The following is a 23,801-nucleotide window of genomic DNA, read 5'->3' as shown; positions in this document are numbered from 1 at the left end:
TTCCTTTATATTAAGATGAAATATTGCACTAACTCAGTGTTATCAAATTCAAGTAGAAATAGAGCCACTAAGCTGTACATAAGAAGCCTTGTAGGCTACATGATAACCTAGAAAACAATATATTAACATTATCTTTGTCCTATTGGGGTTTTTTTAATTAAATATTTCCCATTTTAATCTGTTTTTAGCTACCCTAGAGAGTATTTGGGCTGCATGTAGCCCACATGGATGGGCTAGATGATTTCTAAGGTCCCTTCCAACTTACAATGTATACTATATATACACATAATATATAATAATATAAAATAATATATATACATAATCATATATTAGATAGACATATAAAATTATAATTATATTATGCTGAATCATATTGAATTCATAGTCCACCTTTTATAGATGAATCCCTATTACATCCAATCAGAAGGACCCGAATAGAGTTGACTCAAGTCTATTTGTGATAAACAATAATTTTATCTCCTTGAGTTAGCATTAGTAACCGGCTCTCATTTATGGAGCAAAATGGATATAGCACTGGATCTGGAGTCAGGAAGACCCAAGTTCAAATCCAGCTTCAGATTCATTACTTCAGTTCTTTCATTCATAAAATGGAGATACCAAAAGCACCTACCTCCCAAGATTATTGTGAGAGAAAATATCTATAAAGTGTTTTGCAAACCTTAAAGTACTATGCTAGTTATCATCATCATCATCATCTCAGATAGTCCTGGGTAGGATAATTTTTGTTTTCTTAAGACATTTTTTATATAATCTTCTAGCTCATTCTTTTCTCTCTTTTTTTAATTTTATTTTTTATTATAACTTTTTATATGCAAAACATATGCATGGGTAATTTTTCAGCATTGACCTTTGCAAAAACTTCTGTTCCAACTTTTCTCCTCCTTCCTCTCACCCCCTCCCCTAGATGGCAGATAGTCCCATACATGTTAAATATGTTAAAGTATATGTTAAATACAATATATGTATATATATTTGTACAGTTATTTTGTTGCACAGGAAAGAACGAATTTAGATAAGAAGGTAAAAATAACCTGAGAAGAAAATACAAAAATGCAAGCAAACAGTAACAGAATGAGTGGAAATGTTAGTTTGTGGTTCATACTTATTTCCCAGTTTTTTTCTCTCTGGGTGTAGCTGGTTCTGCTCATTACAGATTAATTGGAACTGATTTGGATCCTCTCATTGATGAAGAGAGCCACGTTCATCAGAATTGATCATCATGTAGTTTTGTTGTTGAAATGTATAGTGATCTCCTGGTTCACTTATAATCAGTTCATTATACTAATTATGATGCCAATAACTAGCATTTATGTTAGTGCCTTAAGGTTTACTAAATGCTTTCCAAATATTATTTAATTTGATCCACAAACCTTCCCCCAAACTGATCACACAGCCATTGTTTAAAGACTCCCAACAAGGAAAAACCTCACTATATCCAGAGGCAATCCATTACTTCTTTGAATAGCTTTAAATATTGGGATATTTTTTCTAACATCAAGTTTATGTTTGCTTTTTGAGGGGGAGGAGAGGCTTCCACCAATAAATCCTTGTTTTGACCACTGCACTGTATTTAATCCTTACCACAATCTTGGATTGTTATTATTGTTCCTATTTCACAAATAAAGTCAATGAATCAGAGTGCAATTAAATGATTTACCCCATCAAAGTCCAAGTAAAGTAAACTCAAGTATTCGTGATTCCAGGATTCAGTGTTCTGCTGTACCACCTTAAGCCTCGCTGTGTCCCCTAAGCAGGTATATAGCAGTAAATACTTAAGAGCAGATTGGGGACAATGTACTGAAGAATCCTAAATCATAACATTTTCTCCATTACTTTCTTACATCTAGACAATACACAAAATAACACACTCAGCTCCAATTTGTAGCATTTGCCAATTTCTCAAGTGTAAATTTCACCCTGAAAATGTAACAATCAGCTCACTCAGAACAAATCCAAGTTGGACATAATACACCCCTGCCTTTAAGCTTTTTCTTCCCCAAAGAGGCTAACTATTCCCAGTTCTACTTTACTTAATGTGAAATTATCAGCAGTTCATAATTTTAAGGGGGGGAGGGGAGGAGAAATAAACACTAAATGCCTTCTAATTGCAATAATAGCTGGCATTTCTAAGTCAATTTCCAAGAATAAGTTTTACGTATCATTTTTCAATAATATATTTTTACATTAGCTTTTATATATCATAATAATAATAGTTGGCATTAATTACACACATAATAATCACTAATAATAATAAGCTAACATTTACATAAGTGCCTTCTAGGTACTGGGCACTTAAGGGCTGTACATATCTCAGTTGCTGGGATGCAAGAGAGAACAGAGATGGACCGCTAATTATCAGTTTGACTGATATATTAGGTGCAATTTTGGGGGAAGTCTTTTAATTAGTCTGAGCAAGTTCTTTCTCACTACCCTAGAGCAGGGGTTCTTAAGCTTTTTCCATTCGTGACCCTTTTCCCCCAAGAAATTTTTATAAAATAAATACAAATTTATTTTTATCTTATTTGTTTTTTAAAGATAAAAAATCAAACATTTTTGATAATAAATCATAACTCCGCGACCCCCACATTACGTAACGCGACCCTTTGCGGTCTATATGCAAAGTAGACGAAGCTGGGCACTAAACACCTAATCGGACCTCGGATTTAAAGGGGAAAAACACTCCCGGCCACAGGGGGCGCTGTCTGCGGAGGCTACTGTTCGCAGCCCGACCTCTCTGCAACCCCGCCCTAACTCCCTCTTTCTCGGTTCTCCGAGGCGATGCGCATGTGCGGCTTCGCGGATTGGCCGCGCGCGGGAGCCGTCGTGCCGGTGGCGGGTCCCGGCGGCGGGAGGAGCGGCCGCGGAGCTGGCTGGCTGGCTGGCAGGCAGCGGGCGGGCGGGCGGAAAGATGGCGGCGTCGACGGGCGCGGGCTCCGGGCTGCCGGGGCCAGTGGCGCAGGGCTTGAAAGAGGCGCTGGTGGAAACGCTCACGGGGATCCTGTCCCCGGTGCAGGAGGTGCGGGCGGCCGCCGAGGAGCAGATTAAGGTGCTGGAGGTGACGGAGGGTGAGTGAGGCCGGCGGAGCCCGCCCGCCTCGGGAGGGGCCCGGCGCGGGGCGTGCGGGACCCCCGGGAGGCGGGCTGCCCGTCTGCGGAGGGGAGCAGGTGGGCACGGGGATCGGCCGTGTGCAGGGCCGGCCCTGCTCTGGCCGCGAGAGCTGCATGGGCGCTGGCCCCCGAGCCCCGGCGGAGGAAATGAACTAAGTTGCCCCCGTGCCGAGCCCCTCCCCCGCGCTGGGCGTGCTCCTCGAGCCGCAGCCACGATGCATGGTCCAGCCGCAGAGCCCCCTCCCCTGCCCATACTCCGGGCTTTTCCCCGCCCTTCTGAACGACCCTCCGCCTCGGGCCGAAGAGCCCGACCTTACCGCTCCTTCCCCGCTTCCTCTCTCCCTCTTGCGGCTCATGGATATGCAGCCCTTCCCGGTTCATGGAAAAACCTTCACCCGAGAGTGGAAGGCGCCGAACTTAAAACAAACTCCGGTTCAAATGCGAGGCTAATTTCCTATCGACTGTTTCTATTGTGCCTGCCATCAGGATACTAGCCAGTTTGACAAAGGAGCATTTTGAGCTTGAAACAATACTCGGGAGAAGGGGGTGGGAAATCTCTTGAATCTTTTTAAATTTTTTTAACTGGGCTTAGTGTTGAAAGAACAACAAAAAAGCACATCGATTGTAGCATCTCTTCCAGAATATCAGGGATAGAGGATTCCCCAGAATTCTTTCCAAGAATCTAACCCTTCCCCCACCCCCACCCTAAAAAAAAAAAAAAAAAGTCTCCTTCCAGGTCTTAGCAGCTGTCTCCTGAGAACCATCACATGTAAAGAGAGTAGAGGTTAGGCATTCACACGTGGAATCTTTATAATGGATCCCATACTAGACTGATAAGCAGTGTAAGCAAGCAATCTCCATTAAGTTTCAGCCTGAGTTTTTCATAGGGGCTAAATCTATAGTGGGAGGGCTTCCTGAAACAATTTTTTTTTTTTTTAAGTTCGCTATCTGTTTGATATCATAACTGTCATCAAAAAGAAAGAGAAGGCCTTTAATTTTGTTGCTGCCTTAGAAAATGAAGAGTTGTAGTTTCAGTACTTGGAAACTAGTGCCTTAAGTTTTTTTGCTTTGTTTGGGGTTTTGTGTAGGACTTTTTGCTCTGTTGGTATTGGGGAAGGTGGTGTGAGTTGGGATTCCAGCCGCTTACAAGACAGTTGAAGTTGACGGAGGAGTTAAAAGCCATTCTTGTGTGAAATGTCAGACCAAAGAAAGAACAACAAAATTTATTGGATTGTAGGTTACCAGTTAGAGCCATGCATAGATTAATCTGGAGGAGGAAAAATGGCCTTTCTAGTCAAAATTGTTTTTATTGTACTGTTTTTGCAAATTTCATCAATTTCAGGGCTAGATTCCTGTTGCTCAGAGTAGATCCCTTTTTCAATAACTTTTCTGTTGTTTGCGGTGCTCTCTTTATGTCTCTGACAATTTCCCCATAAACATGAGATCTTAGCTTATGTTAAAATATCCAACAATTCCATTGTTGCCTTAATCTGACCAACCTTGGTCTTATTTGAATACTACTGCTCATAAGCTACCAAAATTCATTTTAAAGCTTTAGATCTCTATTATTAACTGTCTCTTTGGAACTTGGAACCAAAACTCAAATGTCTTCAGAACTTTGTAATTGATCATTGCCACTGGTGGGTTATAATACTAAAGTTACTTTTATGTAACTTGATAGGAATGTGCTATGAAAAAAAGAGTTGGTCTTTTATGAAGTGATGGTCTTATATGAAGTGACCTATTATTGTCCGGTCTAGTGGCAGTATAGTATATGGATTAGATGTTCAGATTACCTGAAGAGGTGGTACAGGTTGCTGAAGCTTTGATAATGGCATGTGTTCTTTTGGGAGATGCTGTTAAAATTGATTCTATTTTGCTTTTTCCAAAGTCCATTAGAAACTTAACTCACATTCAGAAATAAGAAGACTAATTCTGTTCTTATTATTGTTCTTGTACTTTTCCTTGGAAGGAAGACTGTGGTGGTGGAAGGACTGAGCCCTTTCCTCAGATTCATGATCCTGTCTCTCCTTTCCCAACTCCTAGAAGCATTGGAGCAAGCTCTACTTTGTCATATATTCCAGACAGATCTCAGAAAATCTCTTTACGCTTGTTTTGTAATTGATTGGTCTTCTTAATTTAGGCTAAGACTTTCTTACCTTTGTATCATTACCCTTTTTTGAGTAAGCACATAACATCTGATGGCCCAAAGCTAGAATGTAGCCAAGTATGTGGGGCTTGGCAGTGATGAAAAATATGACTCAAAGATCTGTTCTATCAATCATCTGAAGGTCTGAAATGAGAAGCAGTTCTCCCAAATAAGATCCCTCTGAAGATGTTTCAGAGTGCTGTGATTTCTGTCATTGCAATGCACCCTTAAGGACCTTTGCTTCTGTCTTCTGCCCAAAAATTGGTAAACAACCTTTCTTAGAACTTTGTGATCTTAAAGTATAATCTAGAAATTGCACTTGAAGTTCAGTTCTTTTGATATTTTTCTGCCTTGACAGATTTTTCTTTCTCCCCTTCGTTTTCCCTCCCCTCAATTGATTAACTCAAGTGAAAGCCCAGAACAGGTTTCTCTCTCTGATTGTTTTCTGTTCCTTTGTCTTTTTTCACTCAGAGCTTTCATCCTTGTTCAGACCCTCATCATCTCTTGCTTTAGACTATTAGAGTAGACTCCTGTCTTTCAGTCTCTCCTCACTAATCTACTCTCCACATAATAGGCAAAATAATTTTAGGACATAAGTCTAACTTTTATCAGTCACCGTGCTCAAGTCTTCAGTGGTTCCTTCCTGCCTGTAGACACTGGGGTTGGAGGCAGGAAAACCTAGATTCAAATCCCAATTCAAAGTCTTACTAAGTAATGTGACCCTTGGTAAGTCATTTAGCATCTCTGTGCCTGTTAACTCATTGGTAAAATGAAGCAGTTGAATTCTGAGGTCTCTTCTGTCTCTAAATAATCTTTGAACCTATGATCATGTTTCCCATTTTAATCAAAGTGGCCTACTTACTGTTTTCCTAACTCGGCATTCTCTCTTTCACCTCCATTCCTTTGTACAGGCTGCCTCCCGGTGCCCTCTTTTCCTTCAAAAAAAAAAAAATATACACACACACACACACACACACACACACACACACACACATCTCCTGTGGGAAGCTTTTCTTGATCTCTTTAATTGTTGATGATCTCTCCCTCCCCAAATTATTGTGTATTTATTTGTGCACATGTCATATCTTTCATTGTAAGCTCCTTAAGGAAGAGAACTCTTTTCATCCTATCTTTCTATTCTTAACACTTTGTACAGTGCTTTCCATATAGGTCTTTAATACATGTTTTTTAGATTAAATTCAGTAAAAAATACTTCTCAGGGAATACAAACTGGTAGAACCCAAAGCATATTCTGGTCTTTTAACCTGCTACCTGACATTTCCAAGAAAATTGCTACGCTGTAATTAGTTGCTTCATTTTCTAGAGTGGAAAAAGTTGAGATAGTTCCAGGGTCTACTTTGAGCCAACCTCATAACCCACATACATCAAGGGAGTTTGCTCCATCAGTCTATTGTCCTGGGAGATGTGCTGTTTTATTCTTTTTTCTTTCTGGTTTTTTTTTTGAGTTGAAGAAGGCCTACCAGATCAGTCTAAGCATTTCAGTTAAAGCCTATTTAACAGAATGAATTAGAGAAGGAAATCCTATTGGTGGCCTCAATCTTCACTTTGACCTAAGAGTTCAGTAGGTCCTATGCTGATACTTTTGGCACAGCTTTTCTAAGAGCAGTGCAGTTTAATGGGAATTAGAAATTTCTCAGAAAAACACAAAAACATTTTCACAGATATGATTGCATTTCTCTTACTGACATGATAGCTGTAGATACTGAGAGATTGTGAACTACCAAGGTTTCTTAACTGTACTCTAAGTCTAATGTTTGCCACTAGATTTTTCTGCTTTATTGGCAAGGTTGAAAAGATATCATTTCCTTTGTAACTGCTTCATCTTTGATCTTAATTTATTCCTATTTTCTCCATCCTTCCTCCAAGACTAGCCTCCCAACAAACTGGAACAGGTAGCTTTTCTTGTCACAATAAGCATTGGTTTAGACCAGAAGAGCATAACTTTCATTATATAGATTGATCATCTCTCCCTTATTTCTTTTGATTATTCCTTCTATCAGAAATGTAGCATTTTCCTCATGATCTGTTGGTCATTTCTATCTTGATTTCCTGTTAGTCATCTGTCCCTAATGCTTCACAAGGATAAATTCTCTCTTTTCTCCTTCTGTAATATCTACCACTATAATATTGGGGACTAGGGAGGGGGGGAAAATAGCTCTCCTTCACTTCTCCTGGCTCTTATTTGGTGCCCAAGATACTGGAATATTGATTTCCCCGTCTTAGCTGCCTAGAGAGATGATCCTGCCGGTTGAGCGTTTGCTTTCTGGTTTTCATGGGCACTTTTCTGGCTCTCTTGCAGTGTAGCGTAAGCATTGTCCTCCTGCGAAGGGAGCCCCTCAAGGATCCAGACGCACTCCTGGGCATGTGGCGGGCACTGAGCCGAGCGGAAGGCGGCCGCGCTCGGAGAAAGGCCAGTGGTGGAGTTTTCTTTTTCCTTTCAGCTGTGGTTTTGTGGTGCCCCTGGTTCCTGGCCCCTGTGGGAAAGATGGAGCCACTCTAGAGCTCTGCATAGAACCCCCCAGCCCTTCTTCCCTTATCCAAACCCCCATGCAGTTGCCCCCATAAGTAACTTACTAAACTCTGACTGTCAAGGTGCTACCTTGTCCTATATCTCTAACAGACCCTCGAGGCTATTAGCATTCTTAACTTGTCCTCCACCCTGTCCTCTTCCATTCTCTCCTTTGCCCTGTCCCTGATGAGAGAGGTGAGACAAGGGTTTTGAGAGATGACAAAGGACAGTTTTACAAGAGAGACAGGAAATGGAATTGGAAGAAAGAACTGTGAGTCAGTGTGCTGATGAAATGGGTAAATGCATCTAGGTTCAGTGTTGAAACCAAAACTGACAGATTGGTGCTAGCCTCATTTCACCCTGGCAGAATTTACTCAGAATAAGTTCTTTAATCATTTGTTCTGGTCTGCATACCCTAAAAGGTTAAGTTTATGCAACCAATCAGGAGCATTCTCTTTCATTTCAATAACTTGGGACATTTCAAACCAAGGTGTTAGTCTCAATTGCTAAAAGACCAGAAAGCCTTAGATATGGCCTTCTTGCTCAAGGATCTGAGAGGCTCTCTGCTGCCCTTTCTCTTGCCTTCAAATAGTTCCATTGGGATGAATACAGCCTAGTGCATTGCCTTCTACAGTTAACTTTGGTTGTGCCAGTCCCTCTAGGAAATACTTTAGTGTCTCTCTTTATTTTCTCCCTTTAATAGAAGTCACTGATGAGCAGGATCATCAGTGTTTGACAGTTTTAAATAACATGGAGAAGTAGCTTAAAATGTTGAATTTACCCCTGATTTCATCATTTAAAAAATTTGAAGTTTTTAAATTAATCCTTTAAAGTCTCTGTGCCTAAGTTTTATTATGCAGAGCTGAGAAAGCACCCAAAAGATAACCATGTAACAATAATGATAGCACATAGTTAGAGAATACTTTGTAATTTTCAAGCATTCTACTTATGATAACCCCTTGAGGTTATTCTACTTATCTTCATTGCATTGATAAACCACATCAAGTATATAAATGTAAAATGCCATGAACCCAGTTAATGGTTAATAAATGCTTGTTGAATTGAATTGTAGTAGCAATGCCAAGGATGCAAACCCAGGGCATCATCTTTCATTCCACTGTGCTTTTTAGCACACCAAACTGTAATGCTGCAGGAAATAATTCTTTCTTGCAGCCTATTGTCTGCAAAATTAGTCACTAAGATTCGTTCAGTTCATTAGAAGCATTGTAGTAGAGGAGAGTGTTCACGTACTGGATTCCAGTCAGGAAATCTTGGTTCACATCTTACCTGACCTGTCAAGTTGTGTGAACCTGGGCACATTACTTAATTTCTTTTGTCCTTATTTTCCTTGTCTATATAAATAGGGATAATAATACTTGTAATGCTTTACTTCACAAGTAGTTGGGAGGATCAAATGAAATAATCTATATAAACTATTTTACAAACCTTAAAGATCACATGTGTATGTGACAAACATATCCCTGAATTAGTTGCTTATACATTCATCCCATCTACTTATCAGAATTGAGATCATAATTAATTTTAAGAAGAAAATAATTTGAAAAAATGTGGCATAAAAGGGAAACAACAATCCTAAATTTTTTAACAGGTCGATTGAAATAAAAAATGAGAAGTAGACAACAGAAATTAATAACATCAGCTGATGCAAATGAATGGCTACAGTGAGAACAAAGGAGCCCAGAAATGAACAACCATCTGACTTACTAGCCAAATGGAAAGCTATGACTGCCAAAGGCGATACCAGATTACAATATAAACCCATTGACAAAATCTTAAAGGGGTAATGAATGATTGTGAATTGTATTATCTCTTAAAATACAGAGAAAGAGTAAAAAGTAAAATCAGTTTAAAGAAAGCTTAGTGAAGTATCCAGCTAAGCAAAGTCATCACAGAAGCATTCAATTCTGAGAATGAAAAGATTATGTGAAAAAAATCTGCAGAGATCATTTTAACAAACTTTTTTCATCATCTGAGACAGTGGACGCCATGCTTAAGCATTATTTACACATTCTTAATTGTACACTATTGTAAAGGCATTAACGATCTGATATCTATGGTAATTGGAGGGAAAAAAGATAAAAATGTCAGAGAAAAAAATTAATTTTTTGTTAATAACCAAAAAAGGCAGAGGAAAGACAATCAATACCTTCCTGTCCACCTATTCTCCCATCTGTACATAGTCTTTATGGGAGTGATTTATACAGAAATTCTTGTTATCAGGCAATAAGCAAACTTTCACATGTAATATTCAATAATACATGATATCTTTGCTAGTTTACAAAACATAATAGAGAATTTAAAATCCTGTTTACTGTTTAATTGTCCCAAAATTAAATAAATAAAATAAAGTTGATTTGATATAATAGAATGCTGCAATATAGGCACTTTTTTTTTTTAAACAATGTCTCTCATATATATGTCAAAATCTCTCAAATCGCCTTGAAAGATGTAACAGAAATAGCTGTTATTTTTATTTAGAAAGTCCTCCGATAGACATCAAGGGAAGTTTAAAACAAGGAGACAATATGCTTATTAAAGGTATTTTCCCAGAGAAAGTAAGAACCCATCATAAAATCCAGCTCAGATTGAGGATTCCTTGTGAATAATGAGATCCTTTATTTGTCTCTGTTTAGTGATGATGTGATTCTAATTATACCAAGCCCCAGAATATTACAGAATCTTCTTGAAGAGATCTGTAATCACTCAGACTGTTATCCATTTACATAAGAAACACCAAGATAATGAATAATACCTGTTACCCTGAAACATACGGAGATATATTTCAGTATGCATCTGGATATATATACCTGTCAAATTTCTCTGCTAATAGCAGAGGAAAAATAAATTAAGAGGAGTATGGACAGGATTGTTATGAGAGGTTTTTGTTTTGTTTTTTTTTTTAATTTTTTTTAACTGATCCCAATCCTCCCATAAAAGCAAAGGCTTATTTTTATAATACTGACATAGTACCAGTATAAGACATACAATGCAACTACTCCCAAGACTTAAAAATAAGTATCTCACAGAAGGCTATAAAGAGGTTCTTGATAGTTATATCAATATTGAATATATTGATCAATTGGGAATCAATTTGATTGATTGAATCAATAAGGAATTCTGAAGAACAGAGAGGTTTCTTGAAGAGTTGGTATATCAGTGGGGTAATCAGGTTGTAGGAACAAGAGATTACAACTTAGACAGCTAGAGTGCTATACTGATGCAACATCAACAAAAAGCAACAGAGGCCTCCAGCTTGTTTAACTGACTCTGTGGCAAACTACTTGGGGGACCTGAACAAGAGTACCATAGGTTGGACTGGCGTGATTGTAGTGAGGTCTGCCTGGTTAGACGGACTCCAAAATCCTTAAGATTAGAGACCTATTTAAATATATTGTTACTTAATCTGTGGTGACAAATAGTCCAATAATTATATTTATTGGGAAAGAGGATTCATTTATAATGATTTGGGACAAAGGAAAAAGTAATGAGAAAATTGACATTTGTCTTTGTTTATGCTGATTGATTCCCACTTACCCATCTCACAAGAATCTATATCATTTAATTGTCTTAGGTTTTTAATTTTTTTTTTAATCCTTTCTTGGGGTGTAGAACCATCTGTGAAGTCAGTACTGTTTCTGCACCTTCCTTTTCTATCTTAATAAACTAATGGTGATTTTTTTTTTGTTTTTTCCAACTAATCTAGAATTCAAAATAGAGATTCATATTATACCTTGTTAACAGTCTTGTTTTCAATGTACAATGGCCTTCATTTTATTAAAAATCCATTGATATTTTAAAGCAAATGCAAGGAAAAGCTAATAGATGCTTAATTTTGAGGGATACATTTATACCAGGCTTTTCATTACTGTTGCAATGCTGACTGTTAATGACTTGTGTTTCATCACCTCACTGGAGACCTTGTGATATGGGAAGCAATGTGGCTACCAGAAGTTGAGGTCCAAACATAAGACATTCCTCCTGGTTACTTTCTGCAGCCCTAAGACAAATGCTGTACCCCTGGATACAGCTGTCTTGTAGTATTCTCATAATCAGTTGGGATTGATCTTTGGGAAGAAAGGGGTGGAGGGATGAAAAGCCCACTTTATCCACCTTTTGCAGAAAGTGGATTTCTAGGGGGACAAGGACATGCATGATTAAAACTCTAGCTAAGCTGAGGTAGCTCCAAAGGTATTTCAGAAAGTGTGGTGGCAGCCTGCTTTCTGTTCGGTGCTGCTTTCTTCTGTTTAGTCGTACTGCATTTGGATATAAGTGAATAGTTTACTCTTCCCACACGGCCTCCTTGTTATCCTCTCAGCAGTGTCATGCTTGTACATTTGTCTGAGAATATAGCCTTTCCGACCTGGTCCAAGCTCTTCATCTTCAGTTCAGGGAGATTTTTTCAACCAAACAAGTTTCAAGTAGTGTGCCATTTCTAGACATTACTCCTTTGTACCTCTCCTTCCTCCTTTCCCCCCACCCCTTGCCACTGAAAGTTTTGTTTTTCCTAAATGTTCATGTATTTGTTTTGTCCTCAAATTTCTTTTGGATAAATGTTTTTATTCTTACTGTAATTCTCATTTTCTCAGATATAAGTCTAATTCTTATAATAATGGTCCCATGAAATTGTGCTAATTCTAGAATCATTAAAATGTAAATCAAGTTGCCCTGTGCCAAAATGGCTTAGATCTAGATGGGTAATCATTTCATTTTGCAAGAGATCATATCAAGGCATGGCATAACCATGTAGATATACCTAGCGGCACACTTATTACCAGATCTGTGCAAAAGTGATTTTAAAAAAATCAATGAGTATGTGAAGTTAGGGTTTTATTTCAATTTTCAGTGTAAAAGTTAGTGTAGAAGGCTTTGAAAATATCTATTCTTTTGGACAGTTGTTTAAATGTCCCATTGTCTTGCTGGAGTTGACTTGAACATTTGATACCTGAGGACTCTTCCTAAATTGTATTCAATGCACCTGATTAAAATCATTTTCTAAATGTCTATCAAAGATAGACATTCCAAGATGTCTTATCTTTTGGCATGAAATCTTCCTCAGGTAAGTTTACTTATGGATGACATATAGATGACACCCTTCAACTAGGCATGTAAATGTATAATCTACATTGACTAGATTATCACTAGGAAATAAAATTAATTTTAGAAGCTTCAGGAATAATTTTTCCATTTTTTTTTTCCTTTTTGTGATTTCATCTACTAAATACTAGGAAAAGAGGCTGGCTTATTTAACAACTAGATTTCCTTCTCTTGTGGTATACTTGCTAAAGAAAAAAAAAAGTCTTCTTCCTGCCAAAGTAAGATGATTGGTACCATAGGAATGCAGTTGTAGTTGTTAAGTTTTTACAAAGATCTCAGCACTCTAGCTAGTCTTTTTAGTAATCTAGTTACTTGAGATACTTCAATATTAAATGTTACAAGAAGAAGTGTAATCGTTTTAACATAGACATTTCTCTAATGCATTGTTCATTTTTAATATATATGCCAACATAACAATCAGTGTTGGTTTTTGTGCTTAATGAATAACTTATTTAGTGATGTGGACAGAAATTTCTGGTCAAGGGATTTCAAGGGACTAGTTGGAAATAATCGGCCTTCAAGCTTCCTAATGAAGATCTAGGTCTGAAAGGCTGCCTACCCTTAGTTCTCAGGACTAAGAATATGTTTGTGATGTTCTTGGGGGAGGGGGGGAGGGGTCTTCCTCTTCTGTCTCTGCCATCGAAAGTTAAATATTTGATCATTGTCTCTTTGCCAATATGAATCAATTCTGTATTTGAGTGTGGGGAGCACCAATGGATCCATGCACAAACATTCATTGTGTACAAGCACAAACTGAAAATGGTTGGATTTCTTATAGCACTTCTTTTTTATGACCAACCTTCTTAAACCTACTTAGCCTTTAGTTCTAAAGCAGAACTGGATGCCCAATTTCTTCTGACAGATAGTCAACTGATCTCTGATGACATACATGTGTCTCTTCCAGACTGTTTTTAGAGGGATCTTAGAGTTAGAAATACGTATTACCTTAGGAGAAGTAAGGGCAGATGTACAATGATAGAAAAGCTTATTGGCACTGCTCAAAGGTGATGCCTCTCTCCCCATCTCCCCCCAAAAAAGGAGTGGCTGGTCTATATATTGTAATCCTTTTTGTCATCATCACATCTAATTCTCTGTAAGTTATCCTGTCATTTCTTATATTCTCTTAGACTAATGATTAACTTTTTTTTCCCCCTCAGAATTTGGAGTTCACTTAGCAGAGCTGACTGTGGATCCACAGGGAGCATTAGCCATTCGTCAGGTAAGCCTAGAATGGTTTTCCTTTTCTCATGACAAAAGAAAAACCACAAGACTGACTTTATATCAGATTTGTCTGTGCTTCAGATGTTTTGGACAGACAGGTAGTTAATGTGTATGAAGTAAGAAGAAGGGTGTACTTCCTTTGTATCATGTCCATATTGTACATATTTCTGTGGAGTGAATTAGTTTGTTTCCTTTCCAGTTGGCATCAGTCATCTTAAAACAGTATGTGGAAACCCACTGGTGTGCCCAGTCAGAGAAGTTCAGGCCTCCTGAAACCACAGAAAGGGTCAGTAAATTTATTGTCTCCCTGGGAAAGTATGTGGGATTTTTCTGTTTTGAAAGATCAGGATGGGGAAATCCTTCTATACCCTGCAAAGATCTGAAAACCAACCCAAAGACGACTTGGGGGAGGGAATTGTTTCATTGGGAAGAATATTGTAGTGACTTAAATATCAGATAATCTGAAAAGCTTGTTGGACAAACTAGATCTAGATCTTTCTCTCAGACACATTATATGCCATGTACCATATAAAATACATTCCGTATAGTTCAAGATATATGCTCAACATAACTTGGATAAATCACATAGGGCTAGGTCTAAAGGGAGGGTATTTCCTGCAGGCAAAAATTGTTATCCGGGAGCTGCTGCCCAATGGGCTGAGGGAATCAATTAGCAAGGTCCGTTCCAGTGTGGCCTATGCAGTATCAGCCATTGCGCATTGGGACTGGCCAGAGGCCTGGCCCCAACTCTTTAACCTGCTGATGGAGATGTTGATGAGCGGAGATCTGAATGCTGTTCATGGAGCCATGCGAGTGCTGACAGGTACTAAATGCTTCTGCCTAAGCAAAGACTTGCTCATATTTTTAAAATCAGACAGAAGTATTTGCCCAGGGGCCTATGGAAGGGATCAACAACCATGGTTGACCCTGACTCCATTTCTCTGAGATTCTCTCTTTGTATCTGCCCCAGATTTATGCACTCTTTCTGGGTTATTGGGCTCCTGGTGCTGTTGCTGTACTTGCTCACTAGGGACACACTCCTCTTCTTTTCTTTTATAATCAAAATAGAGAAGTATCACTTTTCCTCTTAGTTTAGCGGAGACAAGTTTGGAATTTTTGAAAGGAACTCTTAATAACCAAGTAAGAGAAATTAAGGCAAGTATATACAAAAACAACCAGATTTCTAGATATGGATTTTTCGTCCTAACTTTGGGATCACTCTTCCTTTGGTCCTTTTTTATCACTTCAACCCTATCTACCAGGGACACCTAAGTAAGATGCTCAGATTTTTAAACCAAGGTAGATTTAAACTATGTAAATTTGGATTTATCAACTATGAGTCTTTGTTTTATCATCAGTATGAAAAAAAAAAGTTAGATTTCACAAACTCTCAAGTTTTTTCAGTTACAAATGCTATACTTTTCAGAATGTTAGACTTCTCTCCTAGAATCTTTTGTCAAGTATTGTCTCTAAGGAAAACATACTCATTTCTTACTGGCTATCTGCTCTGGAGGTACCCTCACCTGCTTGGATCCCACTTTTATCAGCCAGAGGAGAAAAAGACTTCATCTGGCCCTCGGAATTCTTCCCTTGAGTTCAGGACATCTTGGGTTGACATAAATGATGTCTCTTTAGCCCCTCTCTTGAACAATGAGCCTTTGGAAGATGTAACCTCTATTCTGATCTCATAGGTTCTCTTGAGATTTGATTGCCTTTGGTTTGCTTGCCATTAGCTGCTAGGCAGCTAGTTGCTAATATTGATTGTTGATAGAGCAGAGCTTCTTTAACTCTTATCTAGGTTAGCATCTAGGTACAGACTCGCTAGTAGCCATGTGGCCTCATTGATAATTAACCATTTCCCCCTCAGCTCTATATGTATCATGTGAGGTCCTTGATATCCAGAAGCCAATATTTCATTCCTCCCTGTTTCAACATCTCTATCTCCCCGCCTTGAATTGAATTCTGAATTCTTATTTCTTGTCTGAGGTTTTCACTTCTCATTCCCTGAGCATAACTTATCCATTCTTTCTGTTAGCCTAAGTTCCCTTTCAGCTTTACTTAAATATATTAAGCATAAATTAACAATAACAGGCCATGCTATTCCCTAATTGTGGAAAAGGATTAATTCTTCATGGGTTCCCATCACCAAGCCTACTCTTGTCAGCCCAAGAGAAAGGAGAAGTTGTGAACTGGAACAGCAGGTGAATTTTAAGAACTCTTCCCCCTCTCCCCCCCCCCCCCCCCCCCGCCATTACTGCTGGCTGAGAATACTATCTCCATATCTTCATTATCGTTATCTTCTATAATATAATTTTGTTCTCAGCAATTCAGAGAAAACTTCCCTGGAATATTGTGTCTAGTTGTAATAGAGATACTAATCAGTGTGATGAGATGGAAAGAATTTGAAATTAGAAAACCTTCTCAGTTCCACCATTTAGCAGCTATGACATTTGGGACACCTAACTCTCTTATGCTTAGTTTCCTTACCTATAAAATAGGAATTAAAATATTTACATTACCTCCTTAGCAGATAATAAGGAATAAGTAAGAGAATACATATGAAAATCCTTTGTGAATGCTAATATTGATACATAGGAAGGTAAGTTATTGCTTCAGTGATTGTGGAACAACTTCCACGACCCAAGCAGCTGTTTTCCTAAAATGGCTAAATGCATGGAAACTATACTTCAATAATACAAGAGACCCAGGCATGCCTGTACATGGCAAAGCACTGGTGTAGAAAAGAGACAGTGAAAATGGGAACATTATCATTTGCTTAAAAAAAAAAAAACTTTGGGATAATGCCCCATAACCCTTCTGTGGCCACTTAATAATTGTCTCTACTTTTTACATATAGGAGAATTGAGTTTTAGGACCAGTGGAAATTTGCTTATTGCCACAGAGCAATTAGAACTCCTAATTGCTTTAATTTCCAAGCGAGTTAGGAAGTAGAGGTTGTTGCAAATGTTCCATCCTAATGATTTTCTGTATCAAGTGAGTCCGGATGATTGAGGCAAATTACCTTTCCGAACTTCAGATTTTTTAACTTTCAGAATTGATTGTGGGAGATTAAGTATGATGGAATATATAAAATGGGAAATGCTATTGAACTACATCAAGCTTTGTCTTTAATATAACTTCTTATACTATTTATATATTGATGTCTGCTTATATAAAAGACATCAGTTTCATTTGTCACTTCTTTTGAAAATTATATCGGTAGTCTTAAGTATTGAACTCTTAAAAGTGCAAATCAAAGGCCTACTTGAGGTAATAAAAGAAATTCAGTCCTGAATCTTTGACACTAATATCATAGATCTTGGTATTTGCCCAGCATTAGTAAACTGTGATGACTTTCAAAATTTCACCTTTAATCTCTAAATTATACTTCTTTTTTGAAAAACATTTAAGTGGCTTAATGCTCCTCCTTCCTCTTCCCCTCTTCTTGTTGATGATATAACAGAAACAGGAGATACATCAAGAGCCAATAAAGTGAGAAGAGCTGTCTTAGAAACTCCATTTTCATCGTAATTCCACCACTTAATAATATGGAATCTATAGTCCTTTGTGTTATTTTTATGTGCTTTGGTTGCCTTTTCTTTCTTTTTAATAGAGACAGGTGACCCATTTAAATAACATTCTTCTGATTTATGGTTTGTCTTTTTCTGCACGTATGTCAGAATTTACTTTCTGCTTCAGGTAGCAGCAACTTTTGCCTTCCAGGCAAACAAATGTCATCTATTATCAACGTAATGGACATAGTAGAGTTCAAGTCATCATACACTGAATCAAATGGACCAGAACATCTTGCACAGAGGAAATGTTAAAAGAAGACAAGATCAAAAAGTAGATTTGATTATCAGAGGGTCAAGTAGTAATTAAGATTTTAAGAGGATATGTCTCAGAAATGCAGTGATGCTGTATATATTTTCAAAAAACTTAATATATGCATTACTTTGAGGAAAAATTTTTTCCTTCTTCCTCCATTTCTCACATCTTTTATTTCCTCACTGTCATCTTTTTCCTTCTCATTAAAACATCTGCTTCTTCCTTATCTCTAGAATAAGCCCCACTGCTCCCTAGTTTCCCTTCCCAAAAAACCATATCAATGTTTTTTCTGTTATTTTGTGGCTTTGGGGATAATAGTTGGGGCAACAATAACACTCTTTTCTTTCTAGAATTCACTCGGGAAGTAACAGATACACAAATGCCACTTGTTGCTCCTGTTATTCTCCCAGAGATGTATAAGATCTTCACCATGGCAGAGGTATGGAAGCTACTTAGTCTCTTCCTGTGGTCAGTAGAAAGATAGTCAGCATCAGAGACTATAGAATCATTTCTAGATACATTTTGTTTAGCCAGTGGCCAGTCACCAAATGCTTTATTTTACTACAGTACTACTCTGTAGGGATATAGTAGGATCTGCAAGAACTGAACCTGAATGATAATTTCAACATAACTGCCAGGATTTGCTCTAGATAAAGTTTGTTTTCAATCCCATTTCTAACTCCTGGCATCCCATCTTCCATCTTTCCCAGAGGATACTGAGATTTTCATAGTCTCTTAATGCTTTAAATCTCAACTAGCTGTTAAAAGAAATAAATCTGATTAAATTAGTTTACATTAAAATATCTTAACAAAAATTTGGTTTGAGCCTTCCCAGGACTCTTTGCATTGAAAAAAAGATGATTTAGAAGGCCCAAAGAGTAAATCTTTAAAGGTAAAACTTAAGGCACCATAAGTGTGCCTTCTTGGTGTTGTCCAAAGTACAAATCTGTCAACTTGACATATATATAGTGTTGATTTTGACAATAACTAGTGCTAGCTCTTGTTATCTTTTCTATTTTTTAAACCATAAAAAGCAGAGTCCTGAATATCAGGAGGATATTCCTTTTTTTTTCTCTCCCATAAATCTTTCTTTTCCTCTGTAAAGTCATTGTACATTGTAGATGAGCTGGACCAGATATATCTAGAATGAGTTAAATATTCAGAATAGTTCACAATGTTTCCACTAACATTTATGTACATACATGCACACAATCTCATAGTATGTTACTTATATAATTTCTCTTTTAGGTTTATGGTATTCGAACCCGTTCCCGTGCTGTGGAGATATTTACCACCTGTGCTCATATGATCTGTAATATGGAAGAGCTGGAAAAGGTGAGTGACAGTGATATAAAACTATTAGGTCAACAAATCCATATCAATTGCAGAATTGTTGGGGGGATTTTAAACTAATCCTTAAACTTATTTAATGGCAGTAACATATAGATTTTCCATTTAACTAAAATTTGTGTTTACTTAGAGTTGATTTAACTTTCATCCAGTTTTCAGCCTAGACCTGGATCTAGTGTTATGTTGTTATCTCTTTGCCTCCCTGCAGTGCATCATCAATTCCTTGTAACATCTGTCTGAAGCCAGAATAACTGAGGGTTCTTGTGTTACAGAAATCCTTTTGGGAGTCCCTCTCATTCTCACAAATACTTCATTGTTTTTGCCTAGGCTCTCCCTCAGGCCTGAAATATAGTCCTTCCTCACCTCTAACTCATTTGGACTCCCTGGTTCAGTGCTCAGAATAGATTCCATTTCTTGCTTCCCTGTTCTCTGGACCCTTGTACCTCCCTATCAAAATCATCTTGTACCTATATTACAGATATTTTTTATCTACTCAAATATGTACTTGTTGTCTCCCTCAACAGGATAATGTAAGCTTCCTGAAGTCGGGGACTTTGGCATAGCAATCGTTTAAATGCTTGTTGATTGGTCAGTTGGCAGGTGGCATATATTTTATGGGGTGAAAATGGGACTCAGAAAGCTTAAGATTTGATCTGTGAGTTCAATTAAATTAGAATGGTTTAAATTGACATTTGAGAGAATCATACACATCACAATCTTAATAATTAAATCTCCTTTGGAGGACTTTGTGCAAGAGATTCCCAATCAAAAGCTGTATCTAGAGACCACTTCCCTCTATTTTAACTTCTTTTACAGGGTGCAGCCAAAGTGCTGATCTTCCCTGTGGTTCAGCAGTTTACTGAGGCCTTTGTTCAGGCTCTCCAGATGCCAGATGGTCCCACATCTGACAGCGGGTTTAAGATGGAAGTCCTAAAGGTAAAAAGTCACCAGTGCATTTAAGAAATTTTCCAGTTTAGAAAAAGCTTGAATTAAGTAGTTCTTCTACATGGTTTTCCAGTTTTCAGTTCTTTCTTTTTGATTTCTAGGCAGTAACAGCCCTAGTGAAAAACTTCCCCAAACACATGGTTTCCTCCATGCAGCAGATCCTACCAATTGTGTGGAACACCTTGACTGAAAGTGCAGCTTTATATCCTTTTAAAAACCTTATTATACCTTTACTTACAAATCAGGAGCATTGATCAGGAGTGATTATCCTTTCTGAAATGGATTTTTATCATATAGTGATGCCTGTTAATACTTTAAGTTGTATTAGTAGGCAATTATAAGAGAAAAAGAAAACACCCAACTAGAATATGTATCTTTTCCCTGCTTACATGTATAAAAACCCTAGTTTGTGCACCTTAACTTTGTTCCATACCTATGTGAGGACAGAAGTGAATTATACTGAGGAAGTAGAAGATCCTGTGGATTCTGATGGTGAGTATTGTTTGTGTTGTTTCCATTTAGAGACACCAATTCACAAGAGTAGGGAATGAGAAGGAAGAAAAAGCAAGGAATAGGGTAGGCTTGTCTTTGGAGAGTTTTCAGATCAAGCTGAGGTTGCATTTAAGTGTCATAAAGGGAAGGAATTCTTCAGCTAAGGCAGTGTTCTCCTTGGACATCTGAAGACTTGAAAAGTAGAAAGTGCGCCTGGCCTCAGTCCCACAAAAACGTGTCAGCAGAATCTCATCTCAGCCGTTCTCTCCACACTCACCAGGGACTCTCAGTAGGCGCAGGGCTCTTTTCTCCCTCTTGTGCCGCACTCTTGGCACTTGCCTCTCCTGCTTGTCTCCCACCTCTCTGACGAGCCCCTCTTGGGCTTTTATCCTGCTGCCAAACCTGAGACTGTTCTCGACTCCCAGATCTCTGCGGGATCCCTTCCCATGCCTAGTCCTTCCACCGCCTCAGGCTGAATAACCCAGAGCTAAGCTCGGCCTCACCTTCCAGAGGGCTATCCTTCTCAGCCTCCCTCCTCCTTTTTCCACTCATCTAGACCTCCAAGTCCCTGACTTTCCTCTCGGCTGGCTGCTCTCGTGCTCTCTAGACTCCATGGAGCGGCCGGGCCACTGCATTGCTCAGAAACTCCTATCTCCTCTCTTTGCCCTCCTCTGATTTCCACATTAGGTTGGTGGGGGGGGAGGGGCTCCAAGTGCATGGAGCCCTGGGCCTGGAGTCAGATCTAGCCTCAGACAGCGGTCACTTTGTGTCCTCGTCAGAGTAGGGCAGCCACAGCCCTTCCCTCCCAAGGTTTCTTGTGAGGATCCAGTGCATTGTCTGATCTCTAGTAGATGCTACATAAACCTGTTGTTATTTTTTGTCATCATCATCATCGCTAAGGTTGTTATGGCCATGCTAGACAGCTGACTGTTCCTCTCTTATCACTCACTGTTCTGCTCTCCTGCTGGCCCCCTCCATACCTAACACATTCTGTCCACCTCTCTGCAATGTGCTCAGCTCTGGTGAGACTGCCGGGAACCCTCTGATTCTGTTAACATGGCTTTCCTCCTCTGTCATTTAAAATATTCCATGCTGGTGTTTGTGCCCTGAATGCTGCAGACCTCTTAAGTGCAAAGCCATTATTTTCTTTCATCTTTGTATCCTCAGGTCACTGTACATAATGGCTGTTTAGTACATTGTGACTTGAGTTAAAAGTATCTGGATCAAGAGCAGTAATGAACTGAATCAGCTACACCCAGTGAAAGAACTCTGAGAGATGACTATGAACCATTACATAGAATTTCCAATCCCTCTATTTTTGTCCACCTGCATTTTTGATTTCCTTCACAGGCTAATAGGACACTGTTTCAAACTCCGATTCTTTTTGTACAGCAAAATAACTGTTAGGACATATGCTTTAACACACTTAACATGTATTGAACAACCTGCCATCGGGGGGAGGGGATTGGGGTAAGGAGAAGAAAAATTGGAACAAAAGGTTTGGCAATTGTCAATGCTGTAAAATTACCCATGCATATAACTTGTAAATAAAAAGCTATAATAAAAAAATTTTTTAAAATAAATAAAAATAAGGATAGGTTTCCAAAACAAAAAACAAATATCTTGACTCAATCCAGAAGCAGCAAGAGCTCCTGGATCAGTCTAACTTCTGTGACATCTGTAGGTGGCCCTTAGTTTGGCTGCTTAGTGCACCTAACTGGGAAGCAGGAATCTAGGCACTTGAATACTGCCTTGGACACTAGCTATGTGACATTAGGCAAGTCACTTCACCTCTCCTATCAATTACCTCCTCTCTAAAATGAAGGTAATAGTAGCAATTACCTCTCAGAATTGTGTCATCTAAATATTAATTAATTATTACTCCCAACAGAATAGAAATCAGCAAACATGCTTTCATTAATTTCCAAAGATAAAATAGTTACTTTCTAATATTTATGGAATTTTTTTTTTGTTCTTTTGCTCTTGTTCATTGATTTCTTTCCTTGTGTACTCTTCTTCTAGGTGAAGTGCTGGGATTTGAAAATCTTGTCTTCAGCATTTTTGAATTTGTACATGCTCTCCTAGAAAACAGCAAATTCAAAAGCACTGTGAAGAAGGCATTGCCTGAGCTGATTTATTACATTATTTTATATATGCAGATAACTGAGGAACAGGTAAATGTCTTCTGGGAAACGACTCCAAATGTGTCTTTGAAGTTTTGAGTTTAGAAAAGAGAGATTTTAGAGAATAAAAGAATACCATGAGGCTAAGTAATTTCATGCCCAAGTCCTAAGCAGTCATTAGCATTATGTTTGTCCCACAGAAATAAAAATGCATCAATTTCTGTGTCATGTAGCTGTACTAAGGTGGTTTTGTCAGCTTCTTCAGACTTAAAACACATTTGCATCAAAAAGTAAGAGAAGATTCCATCCTCTGTGTCCATTTGCCTAATAACAGAGTCCTTATTAAGGAGCCAGATGATGAGAAGAGATTGTTATCTTAATTGGAAGACCATTACAAACAAGAAGGATAATCACAGAATAAAACGATCACCTCTCCCATCTCCTGTTGGTGTACAGTGAACTGATAAAACATACTAGTAGATTCCAAAGGTGCATTTGCCAAAAAGCAGCAAGTGTGGTAGCTGTTTACCTCCCTGGTAAACTGGTACATTCCCAAAAAGCAGCAGTCTTGAATGACAAATATTCATTTGTCTGTCAAACCAAAACAGCAACTCTTCTTGATTAAAGCATTCACATAAAGAAAAATGGGTCATTTTCTTTTCCACACCCTTTTCCTCTGGTTACTGCTGAGGGAACATTTGATCTAGGTCATCCCAGTAGAAAACTAAACTTCATACTTTTTTCCAGATTAAAGTGTGGACAGCCAACCCCCAGCAGTTTGTTGAAGATGAAGACGATGATACTTTTTCCTATACTGTCAGGATCGCAGCTCAAGACCTGTTGCTGGTAAAAGACTAGGGATACCCAGTGCCCACCCACCATTAATGAAATCTGTCATCTCTTTGAACTTCTATTTGTCT

General features: G+C 38.4%; 1 protein-coding gene across 1 annotated transcript in view; it reads left to right on the top strand.

Moving 5' to 3' along the window:
* The first annotated feature begins 2,784 nt into the window (after window positions 1–2,784).
* IPO9 (importin 9) overlaps window positions 2,785–23,801 on the top strand; it is a 33,390-nt gene continuing 12,373 nt past the window's right edge. Inside the window, 12 exon segments of the mRNA XM_051998658.1 lie at window positions 2,785–2,921; window positions 2,923–3,086; window positions 14,080–14,141; window positions 14,343–14,429; window positions 14,765–14,966; window positions 18,322–18,410; window positions 19,220–19,306; window positions 20,138–20,257; window positions 20,368–20,468; window positions 20,700–20,758; window positions 22,781–22,932; window positions 23,629–23,727. Of these exon segments, the coding sequence (XP_051854618.1) occupies window positions 2,800–2,921; window positions 2,923–3,086; window positions 14,080–14,141; window positions 14,343–14,429; window positions 14,765–14,966; window positions 18,322–18,410; window positions 19,220–19,306; window positions 20,138–20,257; window positions 20,368–20,468; window positions 20,700–20,758; window positions 22,781–22,932; window positions 23,629–23,727 (1,344 nt within the window). The 5' untranslated portion in view covers window positions 2,785–2,799.

This window comes from Antechinus flavipes, chromosome 4 (assembly GCF_016432865.1).
Source record: "Antechinus flavipes isolate AdamAnt ecotype Samford, QLD, Australia chromosome 4, AdamAnt_v2, whole genome shotgun sequence".
Classification (NCBI taxonomy): Eukaryota; Metazoa; Chordata; class Mammalia; order Dasyuromorphia; family Dasyuridae; genus Antechinus; species Antechinus flavipes.
The sequence above is the reverse complement of the archived record's forward strand: the minus strand, read 5'-3'. Positions and strand labels throughout refer to the sequence as shown.